This window comes from Ursus maritimus, unplaced genomic scaffold (genome assembly GCF_017311325.1).
Source record: "Ursus maritimus isolate PB19 unplaced genomic scaffold, ASM1731132v1 scaffold_33, whole genome shotgun sequence".
In the NCBI taxonomy this organism is placed as follows: Eukaryota; Metazoa; Chordata; class Mammalia; order Carnivora; family Ursidae; genus Ursus; species Ursus maritimus.
The window spans coordinates 21,828,547-21,849,296 of NW_024425897.1; the positions used below are offsets into that span (position 1 = coordinate 21,828,547).

The 20,750-nt window shown below is 39.3% G+C and overlaps 1 protein-coding gene across 1 annotated transcript; it reads left to right on the plus strand.

Moving 5' to 3' along the window:
• Window positions 1-76: 76 nt before the first annotated feature.
• On the plus strand, window positions 77-19,921 carry PPP1CC (protein phosphatase 1 catalytic subunit gamma). The gene is made up of 8 exons (XM_040619930.1): window positions 77-358; window positions 10,600-10,731; window positions 11,683-11,913; window positions 15,713-15,817; window positions 17,004-17,227; window positions 17,436-17,570; window positions 18,575-18,635; window positions 19,528-19,921. The coding sequence occupies exons 1-8, from the start codon at window positions 304-306 to the stop codon at window positions 19,596-19,598; spliced, it is 1,014 nt and encodes a 337-aa protein (XP_040475864.1). The 5' UTR covers window positions 77-303; the 3' UTR covers window positions 19,599-19,921.
• Window positions 19,922-20,750: the final 829 nt, after the last annotated feature.

Genomic DNA, 20,750 nt, shown 5'->3' on the forward strand with positions numbered 1-20,750 from the left:
CCCGCCCCCTCCCGCGCGCCCTACGGCCCATAAAGAAGTCCCGGCCGGGCCGCTGCACTCCCCCGCGCGCATCCGTGCGCCGACCGAGACTGGCTAAGGAGTCGGCGGCCATTTTGTTCTTCTCGTGGTTCCAGTGGGGAGAGAAGGAGGAAGCAGGGAGCGGGGCGGTTGGGGGGGACCCGCCGCGGCTGCTGCCACCGCCGCCACCACCGCCTCTGTGCTCGTGGCGTGGGAAAGGAGGTGTGAGTCCCGGGCGCAAGCCGGCGGCGGCGCCGCTGCGGGAGGGTCGGCGGTGGGAAGGCGATGGCGGATATAGATAAACTCAACATCGACAGCATCATCCAACGGCTGCTGGAAGGTGAAGGGGTCGGCGGACGGGCTGAGGGGAGGTGGGCGGCCCCGGGGGCTCGCGGGGGAGGAGGGAGTTGGGAGGCCGGTTGGGCTTGCAGCGCGGAGGGGAGTGAGCCCCGGGAGTTGGTCCGTGGGGCCAAGGGCTGCAGCTGGAGAGAGGCCGGCTGGGGTCCCGCACTTGGCCCAACCCGCGGACCCTACCGGCTCCGCTCATTCATTGCTCGGAGGTGCAGCTTTCCTCCCGGAGATTTGAAAACTCCGCTCCCCACCCCCACGTTTCCGGTCCGTACCCCCTTGCGCCCCGCCAGCGGGATCAGCCTTTGGAGGAGAGAGGGCTGGGGGCCCCGGTTCGCCCTACAGGGCGGCGTGTTCCTTACTTTCTGGTACTCGTCTTCTCGGAAAGCAATTTGATGGGGCTGTGGATTCCACCGGCTTTGGGGGGCTTTCCTGTCTTATTTTTTGTGTGTGGGGCTGGGGTCGGACTGCCCATTTCTTGTTACTTGGTGACGAACATTCATACCTTCTGAGGATGTCGGAACCCATTCCCTCCTGCCTTCCCAAATACTCTTAAGTTATCCTTATCTTGAAGAGGTCTCCGCGCTCTTTTCTGAACGTGCCACTGAACATGAAACCAGCGATGGTGACAGTTTCGTTATCTTTCCAGTGTGCCAGGTTCTGTATTAAGCGCTTTGCGTTCATCTCATAATTACATTCATAGCAATACACAGCGTTTCTAAAGCGCTTACTATGTGTCAGACATTATTAGAGCAGTTTACACACATTTCATTATTTCTCCCAGCAATCTTAAGAGGTGGGTGCTATTTTTTTTTTTAAACCTGTTTTTCAGAAGAAACTAAGACCCGGAGAGGTTAAGTCACTTGACCAAGGTCGCACATTAGTGACAGGTTTCAAAGCCATCCGGGAGCTAGAACTTCCTACATTCAACCCACCTTATGTTTGAAGGAAGGAGGTTAAGCAGAGGTTAAAAGAAAGCTTTAATTTTGGCTGACCTAAGACTCCGGAGGTGCCTGACAATTGATTCATATTGATGTGGGAGACAGATGAAGTTTGGATTTTAGAGAAGGTCGTTGAAGTGAGCTTTCCCCCACCCGAATTCCCAAGCCTGTCAACTAATGCTAATGTCTTTTTCTGAGACTTCGGAAGAATTCAAATCTCTTGATTTGGGCGCTAGTTAATGAGGATTTGGCTGAGTTTTAGCTGCTTTTTGCCTTTACACTGTCCTCCTAAAATACTGTATTGTAAGTGCTTGAGAGATGGAGTCCAGAGCAAGAACAGTTGGGGCAGCTCTGGTACTAGAATTTGCAGATCTTTTAAATTAAGTCATTAAAATGAAATTTCTGAAAATATCGTAATCCATCCTGGGTTTTTTTCACTTTTATATTTTCTTAAAATAAATGTGTCTGTAAAGTGCCCTGAAATGCTCTTGAGATGTCGGTGGTATTTGTGGGTGAGACCCTTGTCACTCATTCAGTACTTGGCATTTATTGTAAGAACTATGTTTTTCATCTGTTTTCATGCTAGTTAATACAGTCCTTTGATTTCTCTGAGGCCACAGTCAACCAGAAACCAGTTAAAACAGTTTTTTCTGTTTAAATACTTTCATTTTAGATCTTTAACTTTTGGATATCTGTGCAGGGTTATGTTTGGGTAGATAAGATGGGCTGTATTTCACTGAGGAAACAAAAAATTGGAATCTATGTTGATTAGAATCATCAGAACTTTAAAACCATTTAAGTCTTGTTAACTTAAGACCTATGTTGCTTATAACTCTATTCACATAACAGATTTGTTCATTTTAGTCTTGTTTTTAAAATCATGCTAAAAATTTTATGATAAACTTGGATCATCTAAAATGAGATCAATCATTTCTTAATAGTTCCTCTTTACATGCTATGGTGCACTTGAAAACCAGATTTTTTTTAATAGATCATTTTTCATTGAAATTAATAAAGCATTGCATTTTAATGTCTCTGAATGGGCACCGTATACTTCAGATTTGCTTTTTTCTTATCAGTGTTAATTTAGCAGAGAAATGGTTGAAGATGATCCATTGAGGATACAGATATACGTACACGCACGCACACCCATGTTAGAAGATGTTGATAATAAATTTTGTGATTTTTTTTTTCTAATGTCCCCGAAACCTTTTTCCGTAAGATTTTTAATTAAGATGTAAGTATATCTGAAAACGGCATGAGTTTTGTGATCTTTTTTATATGTTCAGAATTGTCTTTTAAGACTGTGCAAGCTGAGTTGAGAGGTGGCTCAGTAATAGTACTAAAAAGGCAACTCAAAGTGAGGTCGTCTTTAAGAAAACCAGCATGTTGATTTGGACTACAGCTTTGCAATTCTTTTCTAGTCTAAACTTGAAGTAGTTTTTCCTTAAGTGAGGCAACACTTAGGTGACCCACCTTGGAAGCTTTATCCAAGCTCTGCCTTGCTGATAATAAAACTTGAGACTAAAATTTGAAACTCCTTAGCTTAACTTATGTTTAGTTATTTAAATAAGTGTACAGTAAAACTTGGGAGATTTAGAGAGAAAATAAGCCAGCTGTTGGTTTGGTCTGGTATTCCTACCATGTTGGAGAAAAGTGAGAGGGCAGAGTTTTTCTTTGTAAGTGACTTGGTTTGGGGAGCAGAGATGGCTAGTACTTTTCTTACATAGCAAGCCGTGTAACTTATTTCTCATCCTGATTTGCAAAATGCATCTTTGCTCTGAAGATGACCATTGTCAAACTGCAAGACCTTGTCAGGCTGTGCATAATTGTCCTACTTACTTTAGTGATTTAAATACGACTTCTGCCCTGGCCCTCAGAAAGCATCTATTACTTTAATCCTCTGATGTGTAGGAGTTCATCTGAAAGTAGGGAGTGCTCAGATACTCTGAAACTATAAAATTAAGTCACTCATGTATTTAGCTTTTTGATGTAATATGAAACATGTTTATATTCTTTTTTTTTTAAGATTTTATTTATTTATTCGACAGAGATAGAGACAGCCAGTGAGAGAGGGAACACAAGTAGGGGGAGTGGGAGAGGAAGAAGCAGGCTCATAGCGGAGGAGCCTGATGTGGGGCTCGATCCCATAACGCCGGGATCACGCCCTGAGCCGAAGGCAGACGCTTAACCGCTGTGCCACCCAGGCGCCCCGAAACATGTTTATATTCTAATGTTAAAAAGGCAGCAGTGCTTGGTCTTCAAGATCATACAAAGGACAAAAAAAAGTTCTTAAAATTCTGATCAAAGAAAACAAAAGTAATCTTTTCTAATGAAACCTCTGCAATTATTATTTTTAATAGGTCAGATAATTTTAACAATTAAGAGGCTTTTCTTGGAAGCAGTTTTCATAGGGCACTTTGTTGATAAAGACGGTAATATCAAAGCTTGTGTTGCTAATTCCCTAATTTACATTTACAAGAAGTCTGTGTTTTGAGGCCCCCTGCCCTTCCCTCCCCTTGCAGCATGTTAGTAGTAGGCCTCATCCTCTCCCATGAGGTAGGAGAGGAAGGATCTCTTGGAGACCTGATCTGCAGCTTGCAGCAGTCCTAAACCACAGCATGGAGAGGATTACTCTCCCTATGCCTGAAGTGTCCGCATGTTTGTCAGTAGTAGGGGGCATCAGTGAAATCTAACAGGATGGTGTGTGTCATGATGTGCTTGAGGGAATGTCAGCCACAAGAGCAGAGGCCAGGGTTTCCTCCTCCCCAGCTGGTGAAATGGAGGCGGTGCTGGGCCACCCATTAGTAATTCGTTGTCAAAGGTAGAGGTTGGTTGGTGAGATTGTTTTATGTCTTTGATACTGTAGTCCTGTAATCTTTGATCTGTTCTGCAAATTATGTGCCTGTGCCAGTCAGTTTACTTGAGGTAGGTGAGGATTACTGATCCTGAAGCAGGGCAGTGATTGATAATGATTTTGTACCAGCTTGACCGTTTCACTTCATTTACAATCAGGGCAATTAGAAGACCTTAAAGATTGAAATATGAAGGGGACAATATTCTGATGTGAATTGCTTTAAAACTGGGTCTTATTCAAGACGAATGAGGAAAGATTTCATATTTTTGGAGTTTATGGAATTCTGGGACAAATTATTAAGGTTTAGCATCAGACCCCTGTATCCAAGCATGTAAGAACAGATACTTACTTACAGGTCTTGATTTTTTTACCTGAAACCTCCAGTGTCTCCACTATTCTAGGGTTTGCTGGCACCCAGAGTGGGTGTCACTGATACTAAGCCTTACGAAAATTACTCATAAATTGTAGGGTCAGACCTCAAGTCTAATTAGTGGTATTTTATCAAAATGGGTTGTTAGACTGAAAAGGTAAACATTTTTCAGTAAACCGGTTTCACAGTAGTAGTAGAAAACTCAAGATACTTTGAGACCAGTAGTGTTTTCCAGCTATATCCTGAGTATTTGTCTTGAGAAAATTGATATCACCTCTAAATGTCCAAAGTATATACTGTGGTAGCATTGTGTGTCACCTGTACCTCAATAAAAAAAATTAATGCACAAAGTATAACAGCAGCAGTTAGGAAAGTCAAGAATGAGGGTGTGTGTGGTGCAGAAACAATTCAGGGAGTCCGAAAGTGGGAAGTCTTCCTGCTGGTGACTGCAATGAAACCAAATGATTCTTGATAACATTTTCGTGGTTTATGTTTTTTGCAGGAAAGAAATCAGTTGTTGGTGGGAAAGTTTTAATGTTGCAGATGTTCACGGTTGTTTGTCTTGGTTTGAGGTCTTCCTTTCCTAAATCTGTCATATTGTGTGAGGTTACTGATTCTGTCACCGAAATGAATATGATGTGCAGTAGTCTTAAGATTACCACCTACTTTAATAAGATTATCTTAAAACAGCAAAATCTGCCTCAGCTTATTTTTATGCTGGTTGTGCCATTCTTAGATTCTAAATCTTCATTATAATTCATCTGGAGCTTTTCTTTTTGTGCATGCTGTTCCTTTTAATAAGACTTACTCTTAACAAGGGACGTTTAATTAAAGAGCAAGAAGAATACTTTTTTATTATTCATAAATAATCCTAAAGTAGTCGTAAATTTCCTTGCATAGTTTTCATCTCTCCTTTGCTCCTTTGCTTGTAGCCAGGCTGTCAGAAAAGTTAGTGTTGCTTGTGAGAAAAAGCTGGCATTGCAGATAATCTCCGATAACATTCTTTTATTATTTCAAGTTTTTGTCAGTTTGTTTTTGATAAGATTGCATGGAAGTTTTTATCATACGCACGTGTTAGTGATTTGCCAGATAAATAGATAAGTTTCTTCAAACAGCTTTTGCTGTTGACAGCCATAATGCATTTTTCTGACTCTAGCCAGATGAAGAAAGGTTTTTACTCAAAAGTCATAGGTTTAAGGTCTAAATTGGTATATTAATGTATTGATCACTAACCTACACGTTTACAATGCCTACTGATTTCCATGCAATGCCTAGCATCTGGATTTATGAGAAACAGTCCCATCTGGAAAATGTAATTCTTATTTGTTGGAATATTTTGGATTCCTTTGGCAATTGTTGAAATAACTTGATATTTACTATTTGAACTACTTAGGAAGGTAACATGGGACACTCTTGAATTTCCTACCAAGGGTCTCCTTTTTGTGCATGTTTCTCCCATTGCACGCAGACCACAGGGAGGCTTTAAACCTCAAGGTAAGTATTGGCTGATGTTTATTAAGTAGAGCTGCACTGTTTGTAATTAGAGATGTTTCTGTTTAAAATAGAGATGTTTTTATTTAAAAAGCCTTTTTTTAAATGGTATTGAAGATACTATCCTTAAGGTGAACTTTTAGTTTTATCTTTATGAAGGGATAGTTCTAGTCATAGCATTTATAACAAGCTGCAGTTACCTAGTCTTATTTTCTGTGTCCTCCACAAGAGAAAGGACGAGGTTCTTGTCCATCCTATTTACCAGAGTATCCCCAGCATCCATCAGAGGGTCTGGCACATAGTAGATACTCTGCAACTATTCTGTTGAATGTTTGAAGCGTGGTTAATAAATATTGATAGTCTTAACAAACAGTTTGCCTAATTTAGTTCTGATTTAATGCTTCTCATTTGTAAGAATGCTTTATGATTTTATATCCTGTCTCAGAATTTTCTTAGGAAGCAATGACCATATATTAGGGTTTGGGTAGTTTGTCCTATAAAAACTCCTTGGTTTGGAGGTTAAAGAACAAATCCTTAGTGGGGAGGGTAGTAGTGTGGTGGCAGCACCACTAGACCTAGAGTTCATAGGGGCCTGGTGTCCTTATAAGCTCTGTGACCTTGGACCAAGTCACTGAAGCTCTCCCAGACTGTAACAGAAGTAACAGAGTTAACTTCATAGGATTGTTGTGAGGATTAAGTGGCAACGTAAAGCCCTCTAGGGCATTGCCCAGCACATGATGAGTGCTCGGTAAATGTTAGCTGCAACTAGTAAGTAATTGTTATTTGGTGGATCTTGAAAATAGTGAAGGAGATTTATGCACTATTGGCCGATATTGCCATTTTTAAGAAATACCTGGTGTTTATTTGGACTGCTAAAACCCATTTTATCATCTAATTGTTAGATGAAGTTTTATCTAATTGTTAGATGATGTTTTATCATCTAATTGTTAGATGAAGAAATCTTTATCATCTAATTGTTAGACAAATCATCTTCAACATGAAATTTAAGAGTAATTCTAAATTTTTGAAACTAGAAAAAGATTCTATTAAAGGCTGATAGGAAAATGACACTATTGCTTTTTAAATTTTAAAACACAGACACAGGTTTTTTGCTAATCAAAAGTATGTAGTCTGGAATGCATGTTTACTTCTAATATCCCATGTCATCAGTACTTAGAGATTTATCCAGATTTCGTTCACACAACAGATTTTGAGCGCCTGCCACATCTGGCCGTGGGCATGTACACTGCAGAGCCAATCGTGTGGTCTTGGGGTTTACAGTCTACCAGAGGGTCCAGATGAATAGGTGGAAGCAAAATGGCATTTACGGTACAAAGTGTGATGTGTGCTGAGTGGTATCCAAGTGTTGTGAGAGCGTTTCAGAAAGTGTAAACTAGGCTTCGGAGAGGAGAGGAGGTGGATATGAGAGGCTCTCCGGGGCAAGGTAATATATAAGCAGTCTTTAAGGATGAGCAGTTATTTGCCAATTGGTAGATGATGGTTTTGGCAGAGTTTCTATTTTCATAATTTTATTGCTTGAGCTAATTGTAGGGAATTTAAGAAGCTTTGGGACCATGTTGTTTTTAATGAGCACTGTTCTTCAGATATAAAATCTTGATTTGTTCTGGAAAAACTGCATTTAATCCTTATTGCACATTAAGAATAAATTTTAAATTGTTAGCAATATTGCTTTTTACTTATCTGTACCCTCCACTCAGAGGACAAACAGGAAAACAGAATAAGAAAACTATCATAAACTATGTCTAAAGGTGGTAGTGGGAAGCCTCCATAACCAGTAAAATTTATATTAGCAACATTGGCTTAATCTGGTGGCATTGACTTAATGATAGCATTCATATTAAAAGTACAGCCTTCTTCCATATAGGTGTAGATTAATTATTGCACACTCTCTTGAAAGACTTAAAGTAGACCATTCATTCACAAGTGTGGGGCTCTGCTGAAAAAGATTGAGGTTGAAAACCAGAAGCTTCTAGGAGTCCCCTCCTAGCCAACAATAAAAGTTTCCTGCTGGGCAGTGTGCCCAAGCTTCTGGCTGACTTGTGGTATAATTGCTAATGATTGGGGTTTTCTGGCCAGTGAAGCAGGAATCCCACCGTCTTTCCATCAGGAGTGTTGCTTGAGTTCTTTACTGTGTGTGTCAGGAGAGAAAACTACTGTGGCTCTGGAAAAACCATTTTTTATTGCTCAGTTGCTATAGTATTATAAATGTGTCTGTTTCATATCTTCCCTTGAAAATTATCATTACTGCGCTTTCCTCTTCGTTGCTTCTCATTTCATAGTATTTTTATCAGAAGGAGACTGGCAGTAGTTTACTTCAGTTACATATTTTGGGGTGCAAACTAGTGATTTGCTCAAGGCTGTAGAACCAATACAGAAACTTGGGGCTGGCTCCCAGTGACTGCTCTCTCAGCATTTTCTTTTCATTGTGTGCTTCAAGAGTTTGGCCCTTCCCTCTTGTCATCTTTTCTTGTGTACTGTCTTTCATTGAAAAAGTAAAACCCCTTGACACAGTTTTGGGTTTCTGCTCAAAACTTTTTTCTTCAGAGAACTCAGGGTTTCAGTGGCTATTCAGGCTGAAGAATGGCTTTGCCTAGGACAGTATTTCTCAAACTTGGACCCAGCCATTTTTGATGGAAAAAAATTCTCAACAGACATCAGGTTTTTTACCTGTAGTTTTTATCACTTTGTGACATTAGGTATTTACAGAACAAAGCTAGATACAAACCAGTTAAACTTACTGCTTTTATTCACTTATTAGGCTGAACTGCTTTTATTCACTTATTAGGCTGAATGATTTTGTAAGTTGAATATAAAGTCTCCAAAACTGATAAAATTTAAATTAGCAACAATAATCTGATGGATTTTGTGGTTTTGCTAAAACTAAATCACTTTATATTGGGTTTAATGGTGGAAGGATGTAACCTAGCATTCGATATTTAATCTTTTCCTGTGATTTTGGTTCAGTTCTAATTCATAGAAAGCCTGCTTTCATAAATTTTTTGTACGAAACAAGTATTAAGACTGATTGCAAGTTGAGAATAATCAGTCCCTGTATTTAACTGTACCCTACCAGCAAGCAGGCCACTTTATAACTGTAAGGTTAAGGTAAAATTAGCAATTCAGTGCTATTTAATCTGTATTTAGTGACGGTCTAATTTGCTATAACCGGAATCAAAACAGAAAATTTCATTTCCTGCCTACCTGCTGATAAATCAACTGTTAAAGGGCTGGAGTGCTTTACTTTGATAGTGAGTAGAACTCGAGGGTGCTCGGATGTGGCACCACGCAGTGTCGTACCAATAGTTCTTTCTCCCTTTTCTTGTTTTGTATCTGTTCATATTACTAGGAAACCTTCCTTACGGCACTCACTGACATCCTTTGCCCTGTAAGGGCATAATTGTATTCACAGATGCAGTCCCAGAGATTGCACAGCAAAATATGTACAATATGTACAATAAGCCTAAAGTCTGTTTCAATGAAACGCAGACTGACACTTAAATTTTTTCAGAGAACTCTTAAGGAAATACCAATCATCCTCTGAAAAACACTGATGGGAGGAGGGTTCTGAGCATTTCCAGTCTCACCTTTTTTTAATTTTTTACTTATTTCTGAAAAATATTTAGAGAGAGGGGTGCCTGGGTGGCTCAGTCATTAAGCTTCTGCCTTCAGCTCATGGCGTGTTTCCAGGGTCCTGGCATCAAGCCCCACATCAGGCTCCTCTGCTGGGAGCCTGCTTCTTCCTCTCCCACTCCCCCTGCTTGTGTTCCCTCTCTCGCTGGCTGTCTCTCTCTCAGTCAAATAAATAAATAAAATCTTCACACACACACACACACACACACAAATTTAGAGAGAGCATGTGCATGCAAAGGGGTGTGGGGGGGGGCAGAGGGAGAGGAAGAGAATCTCAAGCAGACTCTCCGACACAGGACTCGATCTCATGACCCCGAGATAACAACCTGAGTCAAAATGAAGAGTTGGACGCTTAACCAATTGAGCCACCCAGGTGCCCCTCCAGTCTCACATTTTAAAACAAGATCCTTAGAACCAACTCAGTAACATGACTGTCTCTGAAATCTTCTGCTATACAAATACTAATTCATGTATAAGGCTGGAGAAGAGAAGACAAGACTGGAGGCAGAAAGAGATGGCCTGGTGGGCAGGCTGTAGGTGAACAAGGCCATTTTGTGGCTTGGATGCAAAACTGAGGCCTTGGGCTATGCCACAGCAAGTCTGATTTCAGCAAGTAGCAAAAGGAATACTTTTCTAACAATATTCATACAAAGAGTGTGGCCCCTTGTTCAGGATACTGTAACAAAGCCTTCGTATAGAAGATGCAACTAAATACTGAATGAAATCCTAAGATTTTACAGTTATAATTATGCATTAAAACCATGTTCTTTAGAAGTGTTATGAAAATAAAGTCAGCCAGAAAGCCAGTTAAACTGTTTTCGCCTCCTCCTTATTAAAACTTCTGCGTTTTCAAATATTTTTAATTTGTATGTTAAATTGTATTTTGATTTCATTTGACTAACTGGAGTTTTTCTCCCCTATAGTGAGAGGGTCCAAGCCTGGTAAGAATGTCCAGCTACAGGAGAATGAAATCCGAGGACTGTGCTTAAAGTCCCGAGAGATTTTTCTCAGTCAGCCTATCCTACTAGAACTTGAAGCACCACTCAAAATATGTGGTAGGTTTGGGCACATGAACAGTTGCCTTTGATTATGCTATTGATTAAGTGACTCGAGGATATATAGATGCCCTTGTATTAGCCAGCAGAATCGTTTGCTATTTATGAATAACCTGGAACTACTTAAAATTAAATAATTTTAGCTTTAGAATTAATACCTTTAATGGACTCAGTTTACTTAGGTGTGCTTCAGATTTTCTAAAAATTATTTCACTAAAGGAATATAAACATTGGAGCAGAAAGGAAAGAAATGATACCAAATGGAGATCTAAGAAAAGGTCTGAACTATATGAATATATAGGAATTACATTTAAGCTTAAAGCAAGACTGGTTATGCTTAAAAATAGACTTTTCTTGATGCCATTTTGTAATCTCTTTCTACATGAAAGATGCAGATAATCTGTATCAAAACTGAAGTTTATCTGAGTAATGCTAAATATTCTATCATATATATTTGACTACATTGGTAAAGCTTATATGTATGTTTTTAAAGTAAAATGCTCTTTGGCATTAACTAGCAGGGAGAAATTGAGAGCTGAATGAATTGGTGGGGGTGGCGTGTGTGTACCTTCATTTGCGCAGGTCTGGGGCTCTCTAGCAGCCCAGCAGTTCTGCGGACACAGTAACCCGCAGGCCGAGCTGCCGGAGATCTGATAGTGGTCTGCCGACCTGAAAGGAAAGCCATGTTACTTAACAAGAAGGCCTGCCTGGTCGTTAATAATCCTTTCCACAAAATTAATTCTTAATTAGTTGAGTTTCGTGTGAGATTCTGGACATAAACATATGCTTAAACTAAAATATGATACAAGATTGGAAATTAGTGTTAGCTGTCAAATTTTTAGAGGTCAATCCTATTATGCAATGCATGTTTAAAGAATGTCTCTCCAAAACTTTGTTAGTGGATTGAACAATAAGTATGAGGGCACTGTATAACAAAATTCTTACTTCTAGGTGATATCCATGGGCAATACTATGATTTGCTTCGACTTTTCGAGTATGGTGGTTTCCCGCCAGAAAGCAACTACCTGTTTCTTGGGGACTATGTGGACAGGGGGAAGCAGTCATTGGAGACTATCTGCCTCTTACTGGCTTACAAAATCAAATATCCCGAGAATTTTTTTCTTCTCAGAGGAAACCATGAATGTGCCAGCATCAATAGAATTTATGGATTTTATGATGAATGTAAGTACTTTGTACATCTGAGGAAGACTTACTTAAACTGAGATACTTGGTCATAAACTGCATGTATTTCTGTTAGGATTTGTGAGCATTTAAATGAAATGTTCTAATCTCTCATTTTCTATTTCATGAGCTTGTTCTTTCTTAGTTTTTTCTTAAGGTAAAAAAGTAACACTGCCACTGCAGTATAATAATGCCTTTGATTCTTTTATGTTGTGACTATTAGATTAAGAAGTAATTAATGGTTGCAGTGGTGGCTTCTTTAAGATCATTGTTGAACTTAATTCTTAGTACAACTCTGAAAACCTGTCCAAATAGATAGTTTTGTTTTTAACAACTTTATTGAGATACAATTTATTTCCATAAAATCTGTCTGTTGTTAAGTATACAGTTCAGTGATTTTTAGTAAATTTATGGGATTGTGTAACTATTACCACCGCCCCAGGCAAAGCACTAATCTGCTTTCTTTCTGTGTAGATTTGCCTTTTCTAGTTATTTCACATCAGTGGTATCTTGAAATGTGCAAATAATTGCTTTTTGAATTTTGTGATGTTGTATTTTTTTTTTTCTTCTGGCACATATGCAGCCAGGACAAACAGCCATTATCCTAAAATGTGCTGGAAGGAGAAAGGGAAGTTAAAAACAAACAAAAAAAAAATTATTTGAATAACATTTTATACATATTATGACCCATTTTGGATTGTTCAGTTGAAGGTACACTTTGAGTTGGTTGTTGACAAAAAAGATTCTTAAAGCCTTAAAAATTGCCAGTTTGGTGGAATTTTTGTTGTAGCGTTGTTTAATAAGTATAAAATGTTAAGGCGGGGGTTGAGTCCTTACCCCCATCCTCCTTTTGTGCTTATCATTTCTGCTAGGAGAGGCTTCAGGCAGGGAGGAGAGAAGTAGTTAAGGTATTTGAGTTACTACATTTGCCAGTGATAATAACAAGACCAGTAAAGAATTGTCCCTGTGGCCCTCCCCTAGACTATAGTCCTAACCTGTAATGTGGTGTTTTTCCATGTCAGTTCCACATAGATATGTTCAGCTAGCTCATTTGTTAAAAGTGCATTGCTAGAAAGATGGTATTTCTAGACTTAGCTTTCCTACTCTCATCCTTTCCCATAATTGTATGTTTGCCTGGTCTGAGGCCCTGCGACCCAGCTGGTAAGATGAGGTGGGGAGGGATCACCAAAGAAAAATCTTATGGGTTCTGAACTAAGTAGGGCAACTGAGTCTGTGGCCAGAAAGGTGGTGGTGGTGGTGGTTTTTAAGTTATCTCTGCACACAACATGGGGCTTGAACGCACCACTCCAAGATCAAGAGTCAGATGTTCTATCAACTGAGCCAGCCAGATGCCCCAAGAAAGATACTTGATTTTGACAGTGGGTCTATTAGAGAAGTACTAGTTAAAGCAGTTATTACTCCTAAGGTAGTGAGATGAGAGGCAGCAAATTTTATAAATTGTGTTTCAGATATTTGTTACAGGTGCTACTTTTTAGAACAGGTTAAGGAAAGATTCCTTTTATACACTGTTCAGCAAGTACTTTGATGTTTTCATGGATGAAGTTCAAATCCAGATAATCTCTTTGTTGTGATACATATCCAAGTGTGAGGATATTGCGACATCGTTTTCAGTTTCTGTTTAATGCAGAAGACTTTAAACATTATTTTAGATGGTCAGCATTGGTTGATTGTTGTTTGGTCATCAAGATTTATTAACCTTGTGCTCAAGCTCCCCTCACACCCCCCATCAGGCAGGTATAACTTGCCATCCAATCTACTTGTGGGCAGAAAAGTGTCCTTGACATAGGTGGCTTTCGATTGATGGTTTGCAGACTTTTAAAAAACTGTTGACAATTTTATTAAAATTTTAAAGTTGTAATGAAAAGTTTTATTGAAATGTAGATTTTCATGGAACAATTTAAAACCACTGCTTTAAGTGATAGGCTTATTTCACAAGTATAACAAGCACTCTTGTGTACTACCATTTCCCCCTCTGACCCCCACCCCAACTTTTTTATAAAGAATGTAGTCCTGGAAAAGCTGGCGTATCTGTTGTCAGATAAAATGTGAATGTGTGGTTATCCTTTTCTGATACCAGAGCTGTCTGATCTGTAGTAATAGGAAGCTGCATTAGGGGTTCTGGCTCATATTCCGTGGATTTGGAAGCTTGAAGAGACCTTGGCAGTTATCCAGGCTAAACCTTTCTGGAGACAGATGTTCTGAAGTGGCCTTAGGGAGGAAATGTAGAGAGAACAGAAAGCAGGGTCCTCGGACTTAGTTAAGATGCTCAGAGGCAGCAGGAGGAAGAATCTTAATTTTTGTTGAAGGAGCCAGCAAAGATAGCAAAGGAATCTGCAAGACAAGCTGGAGTGTATTGCATGAATAAAGAATCGGGGAGCAAAGCAGACTTCAATAACAAAGAGGATTCGTCGGCACTGGCAAATGCAGCATGTGGGCAAAGGAGAAATCCAAGCGAACCATTGGATGCTCTTTCAGAGATAGGCTTCAGTGGAAAATAGGAGACAGAACCAAATCACTTTTATGAATAGAGGTTAGGACCAGCCCAGCCTTGTTCTTCTGTTATTTTATCATTATTAGAAGTTAGAGGTGGTGATTGGGACAGGTTCCCTTTCAGCCTTTTGTAGAGTGGAATTCTGTTTGGCTTCCAGAACTCTTCAGTGAAGGAAGATAAGGGATAGGGAATTAGTGACCTCCAAAGAAATGCAGAACAGGGTGAACCATGGTGAGAATTATACCCAGTCATAGAAAAACATAAACTCTTAGGAGGAAAGGCGACAGTTGTGTGTGGGGGGAGAAGTCAAGTATTTGTTGAATTTCCATTACATTCCAAGCCCTGTGCTAAATTCCATACCTGACTTGATTTGCAGTGGAGTGGAAGGTGTGGTTCAGGAACCTGCTGCTTGGGCCAGTCTAACTTTCCAAAAAGGTTCAGCTTTAAACCTGTAAATGTCCCTAGAATAAGAAAGGAGAGGAGAAGAAAGACAAGCCTGGCTTTAGGAATGAAGATTGTGCTTTGATCTTTGGGTTTTCTGGTATAGAGGTACAGGAGACAAGGTATCCCACAATTGGGCCATTCTCAACCCAGTTCAGACAGATTTGTGCTTCCAGAATTTGTGAGTAGGTTTTTAACTCAGAACATAATTTGCTTGCAGGAGCAGTGCCTTAAAGTCATGCTTATGTCCAAATCACACTTGACTCCAGAATGCAGGGGATACAGGGGCTGGTGAGGGGAATATAACCACCCTGTAACTTCATTTCTGTGGGGAACGTTCTGAGCATTTGTGGCAATGTCAGGAACAGTTATCCTGGAGTGCCTGCAGTAAGCAATCTATATTCCCCTGTACTTGTTTGTGCCTGCTACTAGAGTATGTAGGGCTGGGAGTTATCTGGTACCAGTAAGCTCTTGGTGATAGTAGGAGATGGGATGGGTGTTAACTCTCAGAAGCATCCTCAGAAGGAAGATGGTAATGGCACATGTGTAAGCAGTTCATAATTGCCTGTGGGTTGAGATTGGACAAAACAGACTAGATTCCAAACAATTATTGGGGATTAATGAAAATCCTTAATCATTACATCTGGGATTCTGATTTCAAACTTTCATGGGATTTTAAAGTATCTCTAGTTCCGCTAAACCTATCCTCCAGGGAATTTTTAATAAAAGCATAGTTCTTGTTTACTTAAAAAGTAATTACCACCTTACTTTGGGAGAAATTGTCGTGAGAGAATGAACCTACAGAACATTAGTCTCTTTTTAACCTAGATCCTAAAATTTTCACAGGCAAAAGAAGATATAACATTAAACTATGGAAAACTTTCACAGACTGCTTTAACTGTTTACCGATAGCAGCCATCGTGGATGAGAAGATATTCTGCTGTCATGGAGGTATGTGGGCTAATTTTAGTTGCAAATAGATTTTGTTCCCTTCTGAAGGGGGTACACTTTGATATTTGAGTTGTCGTTGGGATGACTTCTCTGTCAGGTGACTCTGTTTATTGATGTGTTACACCATGGGTCCACTCTGGCACATCCAGGATCATTTGGATAGAAATCTAAAGTAAGAAATTGATTTGTTACAGGGAATTCTAGGCTCTGTAACAGTTTGACTTGAAAATAGAGCAGAAAGTGTTTTTAGATATAAAATGAAGAGTGATTAATATGCTGTATCATAGGTCCTCCAGAATACTGAAAATGTGAGTAGACTTTCCTTGGTCTGTTTTTGATCTTCTCCTTTTAGAAATTTTTCTGACTTGGATTTTAAAAGCAATTTTATTTTTCTCCGTGGTTGTGCTTTGTATAACATAATTAAAATAGTAATTGCAAAAAGGATTTCTTTTCACCCGTGGTCAGAAATTAAACAACTGTCAAAGAGCCAACACAATGTATTTTAATAAAGCCATTATCCCTGCCCTCCTGTACTTAAACTGGTTTTGGTAGAGCTGGGCGTGTGATTTTTAAAGTTTTTTTTTATTTTATTTTTTTAAGTAAACTCTACCCCTAGCATGGGGCTTGAACTCACAATCCCGAGATCAGGAGTTGGATGCTCCACCCACCAGCCAGGTGCCCCTGGGCATGTGATTTTAAACTCAGATGAAAGTCAACTACATCTGAGCTGGTCTGATAGATTAGATAGTCCTTGGACAGCACAGATTTCCTGGAAGGCTACATCATACTTGAGTGTCTGCATCCTCCACACCCAGGCATTACAAATGGTCAGTAATAAAATCTAGAATGTGCATGGTTCATTATTATCAAAGGAGTTGAGTGGTTGTCTATAAATCACTGGATTTTAGTTTTATAGGGCTCTGTATGTTGAGGTAACTGATTCCATATACCATTCAGACATACTGTGTCTCGCAGATAAGTGCATATAATAAATTCTAGTGTTTTTTCAGTTGAGTTGTTTTTTTCTTTTTTGACCAAAGCTAAATAAAAAACATAGCCATAAAAATAAATCATAGCCATTGCTTTAATTTAAGCCTTCCATGTTAGAGTCATTGAGTCTCTCTGTAAGCACATGGAACTGTTAAAGAGAAGTTCTATTTTCTTCAAATTTTTTTTCATTTACTAGGTTTATCACCAGATCTTCAATCTATGGAGCAGATTCGGCGAATTATGCGACCAACTGATGTACCAGATCAAGGTCTTCTTTGTGATCTTTTGTGGTCTGACCCCGATAAAGATGTCTTAGGCTGGGGTGAAAATGACAGAGGAGTGTCCTTCACATTTGGTGCAGAAGTGGTTGCAAAATTTCTCCATAAGCATGATTTGGATCTTATATGTAGAGCCCACCAGGTATTGATTTTGAATTTTACATGTACACTTACGAGCATGTGTGTGAGCACAGATTCTCCTTGTTGATTTTAGTGGGTAGGTATTGCTTATTCATACAAAATGTCTCTGCAAATGACCTGTAGGATATCAGGCTCAATGGGAAACTGAAAAGTGGTTTTACTCATCTGCAATTTACAACTACTTATACTAAAAACATTTTCTCTCCAAGGTGGTTGAAGATGGATATGAATTTTTTGCAAAGAGGCAGTTGGTCACTCTGTTTTCTGCACCCAATTATTGTGGAGAGTTTGACAATGCAGGTGCCATGATGAGTGTGGACGAAACTCTAATGTGTTCTTTTCAGGTAGAGGATGTTTTCAACATTGTTTCCTACTGTTATGTCTGAATTTTACCGATTTTTTAAAAAATTGCTATTTTTTGCCTGCTGTTCATTTATGTTGAGTAGACTAAATTTTTATTTTCCCATACAAGTGTTTGTCCTAATTCAGTATCGGTGGACCCCTTTGAAGGGGAAAAAATTGTCAGAGAACCTTTCCTGCCTTGTTGAATTTAGCTGTTTTTACATTATAAATGAGGTAAAAAACCAATTTATTGGCTCCTTATGCTTATTCCTTTACTGTAAATCTAAAACTTATGTCAGTGTAATGTTCAGCTAAAATTAAATCCCTGCTTGTATGTGAGAGTAGAACTAACTGCCATGTGCCAGATGTGCTCTGTGATTACTCCCTTCTCCCACCACTTTTCTCTAATTTACACAAGACTGATTCACCATGACATCATTTGGCCTTTGCTTGGCAAAAAAGTATCATTTACATGTAAAGTCTGAGTCTTTTTCTTGTTCTCTTATTACGATTAAACTTGTACAGTTTCAAGCTAGCCCAGTCACAGTCATAAATAAAGCCACTTAAGTCAAGTGGCAGTCATCAGTTAAATGTTGTTTTAGCAACTGTCTGGGGGAACTTGCAGCTCCCAGTGATGACGAGAGGGCCCCCTGTGGGTTTGAGAAACACTGCTCTAGAGAACTCTCCACTCCACCCCACCCCCCTGTCAGGGGATAGCCTGGAGATACTACAAGATCTGACTTGAGAATATTGTCATTTTATCCAGAGGCAAAATAATTTGTCCCTGTATTTCATCTGTTCATCATAGCATTTATTACCAAAATGCTCACATGTTAACATATTAACATGGTTTATGTTAATGTGTTAGTGGGGCTTTCAGAGTTGTTGGGTCAGTTTTAAATGGTCAGAAACCTTTCTGAACAAAAGATTTGAGTGAGATTTAAGAAATCTTAAGATTTGGAATTGAAAATATTTCCTAAAATGCGCTGCCTTTGAATCTTTGCAGATTTTAAAGCCTGCAGAGAAAAAGAAGCCGAATGCCACGAGACCTGTAACACCTCCAAGGGGTATGATCACAAAGCAAGCAAAGAAATAGATGTCATTTTGACACTGCCTAGTTGGGACTTGTAACATAGAGTATATAACCTTCATTTTTAAAACTGTAATGTGTATTGGTCAGCTTGCTCAAATAGTGTGTTTGTGGGGCCCCCCTTCCATTTTTTGAGTTAATGAATGGCATTTGCTGGTTATAACAGCAAATGAAAGATTCTCCTCTCCCAAGAAAAAATGTTTTGTTTTTTTAATTCTGTACTCCTTTTGCAAACAACTTTAATGATGGTGTTAAAGCTGTATACCCCAGAACAGTTTATCCTGTCTGGGTAAGTGTACAATTGATCTTTTTAAAATTCATTTCAACCATGAATAATGTAAATGCTCGTTTTCTTTAGGATATAAAGAGAGCCCTAGGGTGCTCAATCTGTACATGTTATTGTCATAAAATGCATACTGTTGATAACAGACCACTGTGAACATATTTTTTTTTAATTTTGTTTCAAAGGGATTGCTTTTTTCTCTCATTGTCTTGTCATGTACAAACTAGTTTTTATAGCTATCAACATTAGGATTAACTCAACCTTGCCAGCATCACTGGTATGGTGTATATTTAATTAAAGCACACTTTCCCCTACCGTATACTCAAGATGACGATTAAAGCCATTATTTTAAATGTTTGTGACTCTTTCCTAAAGCCAAAGTTTCTGTTGAAATTTGTATTGACACACCCCTAAGCACAAGGTGGCATGGTTGTGTACGCGTGCCACCTTCGTGGGGATTCAAAAACAGGTTTTTGGTTTTGAATAGCAATTAGTAACATAGTGCTGTTTAAGCTATTAATGATTAAAGTTAATAACATTTTGTATAATTTCCATATAGTCTATTCATTAAGTAATCTTTTTACAGTTACATCAGGCCTGAACTCGTCCATTCAGAAAGCTTCAAATTATAGAAACAATACTGTTCTATACGAGTGACCGATTATGCTTTCTTTGGCCTACATTCTTTATTCTGCGGTGAAGTTGAGGCTTATAAGTCAAAACAAAGGAACTAACTTAATATCCACCAGTTTATACAGAACTCACAGTATCTATGACTTTTTTTAAACTAAGATCTGTTAAAAAGAAATCTGTTTCAACAGATGACCGTGTACAATACCATGTGGTGAAAATGAATTCAGACTTATTAAACGACGAACTTGTTAAATCCTCTCAGTGTCTATTTATCAGCACAATACACACAGGAGAACTGTTGATGGCATATTGAATAGATTTTAATGAATAAATTGCTCTGGAAACCACACAGTTTCAATTTGGATTTGTTTTCCTTCAAATAGTCTGTTTTCCAAAGATAGATTATAATATGGATGCTCATGTTTGTGGAGTTCTAACCCGGATGTAACTACGTTTCTGAAGTAGGGTGATGCGATTGAGCTCTCCTCCCCTGCTGTTTGGGAGGTGTGGGGCTTGATGAGCTGCGATGTCACCTGCGGCCATAGTTGTTTCTTGGTCTGGGTTCAGTTGAACAACTGCTTTCTTTTTTTGGACTCAACTACCAGTGTTTGCATTCATAGTTCTTTGCTTGCTTCTCACTTCCCTGATTCGTGTGGAACGCAGTGTTGTGTCATATTACATGTGTCACAAGTGTGTCAAGTAGATATCCATTTCTGAAAGTACATTAAAAGTGAGTGGAGAGCATGTCTTTTGCAAAGCACTTTCTTCTCTCAAAAATTGGCTTCCCTCAGGGAGTTGGAGGAGAGCCTCCTAGTAAGCGACTGTTTGAGCCAGTGATGGCGTGTGGAGGGAAAAGCACAGGGCTGCTGGGGTCCATTGTCCTGTCCGCAGTAACAGTCTCTGGTCCTAAGGCATTGGCCACGTCGTCCCCCCTTCACATGCTCCCCTGTCAGGGAGGGAGGTTGGACTTCCTGACCTCTTGTGCCTTCTTATTCCAAATTCTTTGACAAATCCAAACTTGTATTATTTTACTTTCTTGTCATATTCTCCCAGACCTCTTCAACTATAGGAAGAAAGATGAGCAGTAATTGATTATGTCAAAGGCAAACTTCATGTGTCATTAATCTGTGCCCTGGACATTATCAATTGTGTCACTTTTAGGATTTCAAAATTCTG

Excerpts from the sequence above, each read along its gene's own strand:
- PPP1CC (XM_040619930.1), top strand. The coding sequence starts at position 304 with ATGGCGGATATAGATAAACTCAACATCGACAGCATCATCCAACGGCTG. Across the intron at positions 11,914-15,712 it reads TTATGGATTTTATGATGAAT|GCAAAAGAAGATATAACATT; the intron begins GTAAGTACTTTG and ends AAATTTTCACAG. Across the intron at positions 18,636-19,527 it reads ACCTGTAACACCTCCAAGGG|TTACATCAGGCCTGAACTCG; the intron begins GTATGATCACAA and ends ATCTTTTTACAG.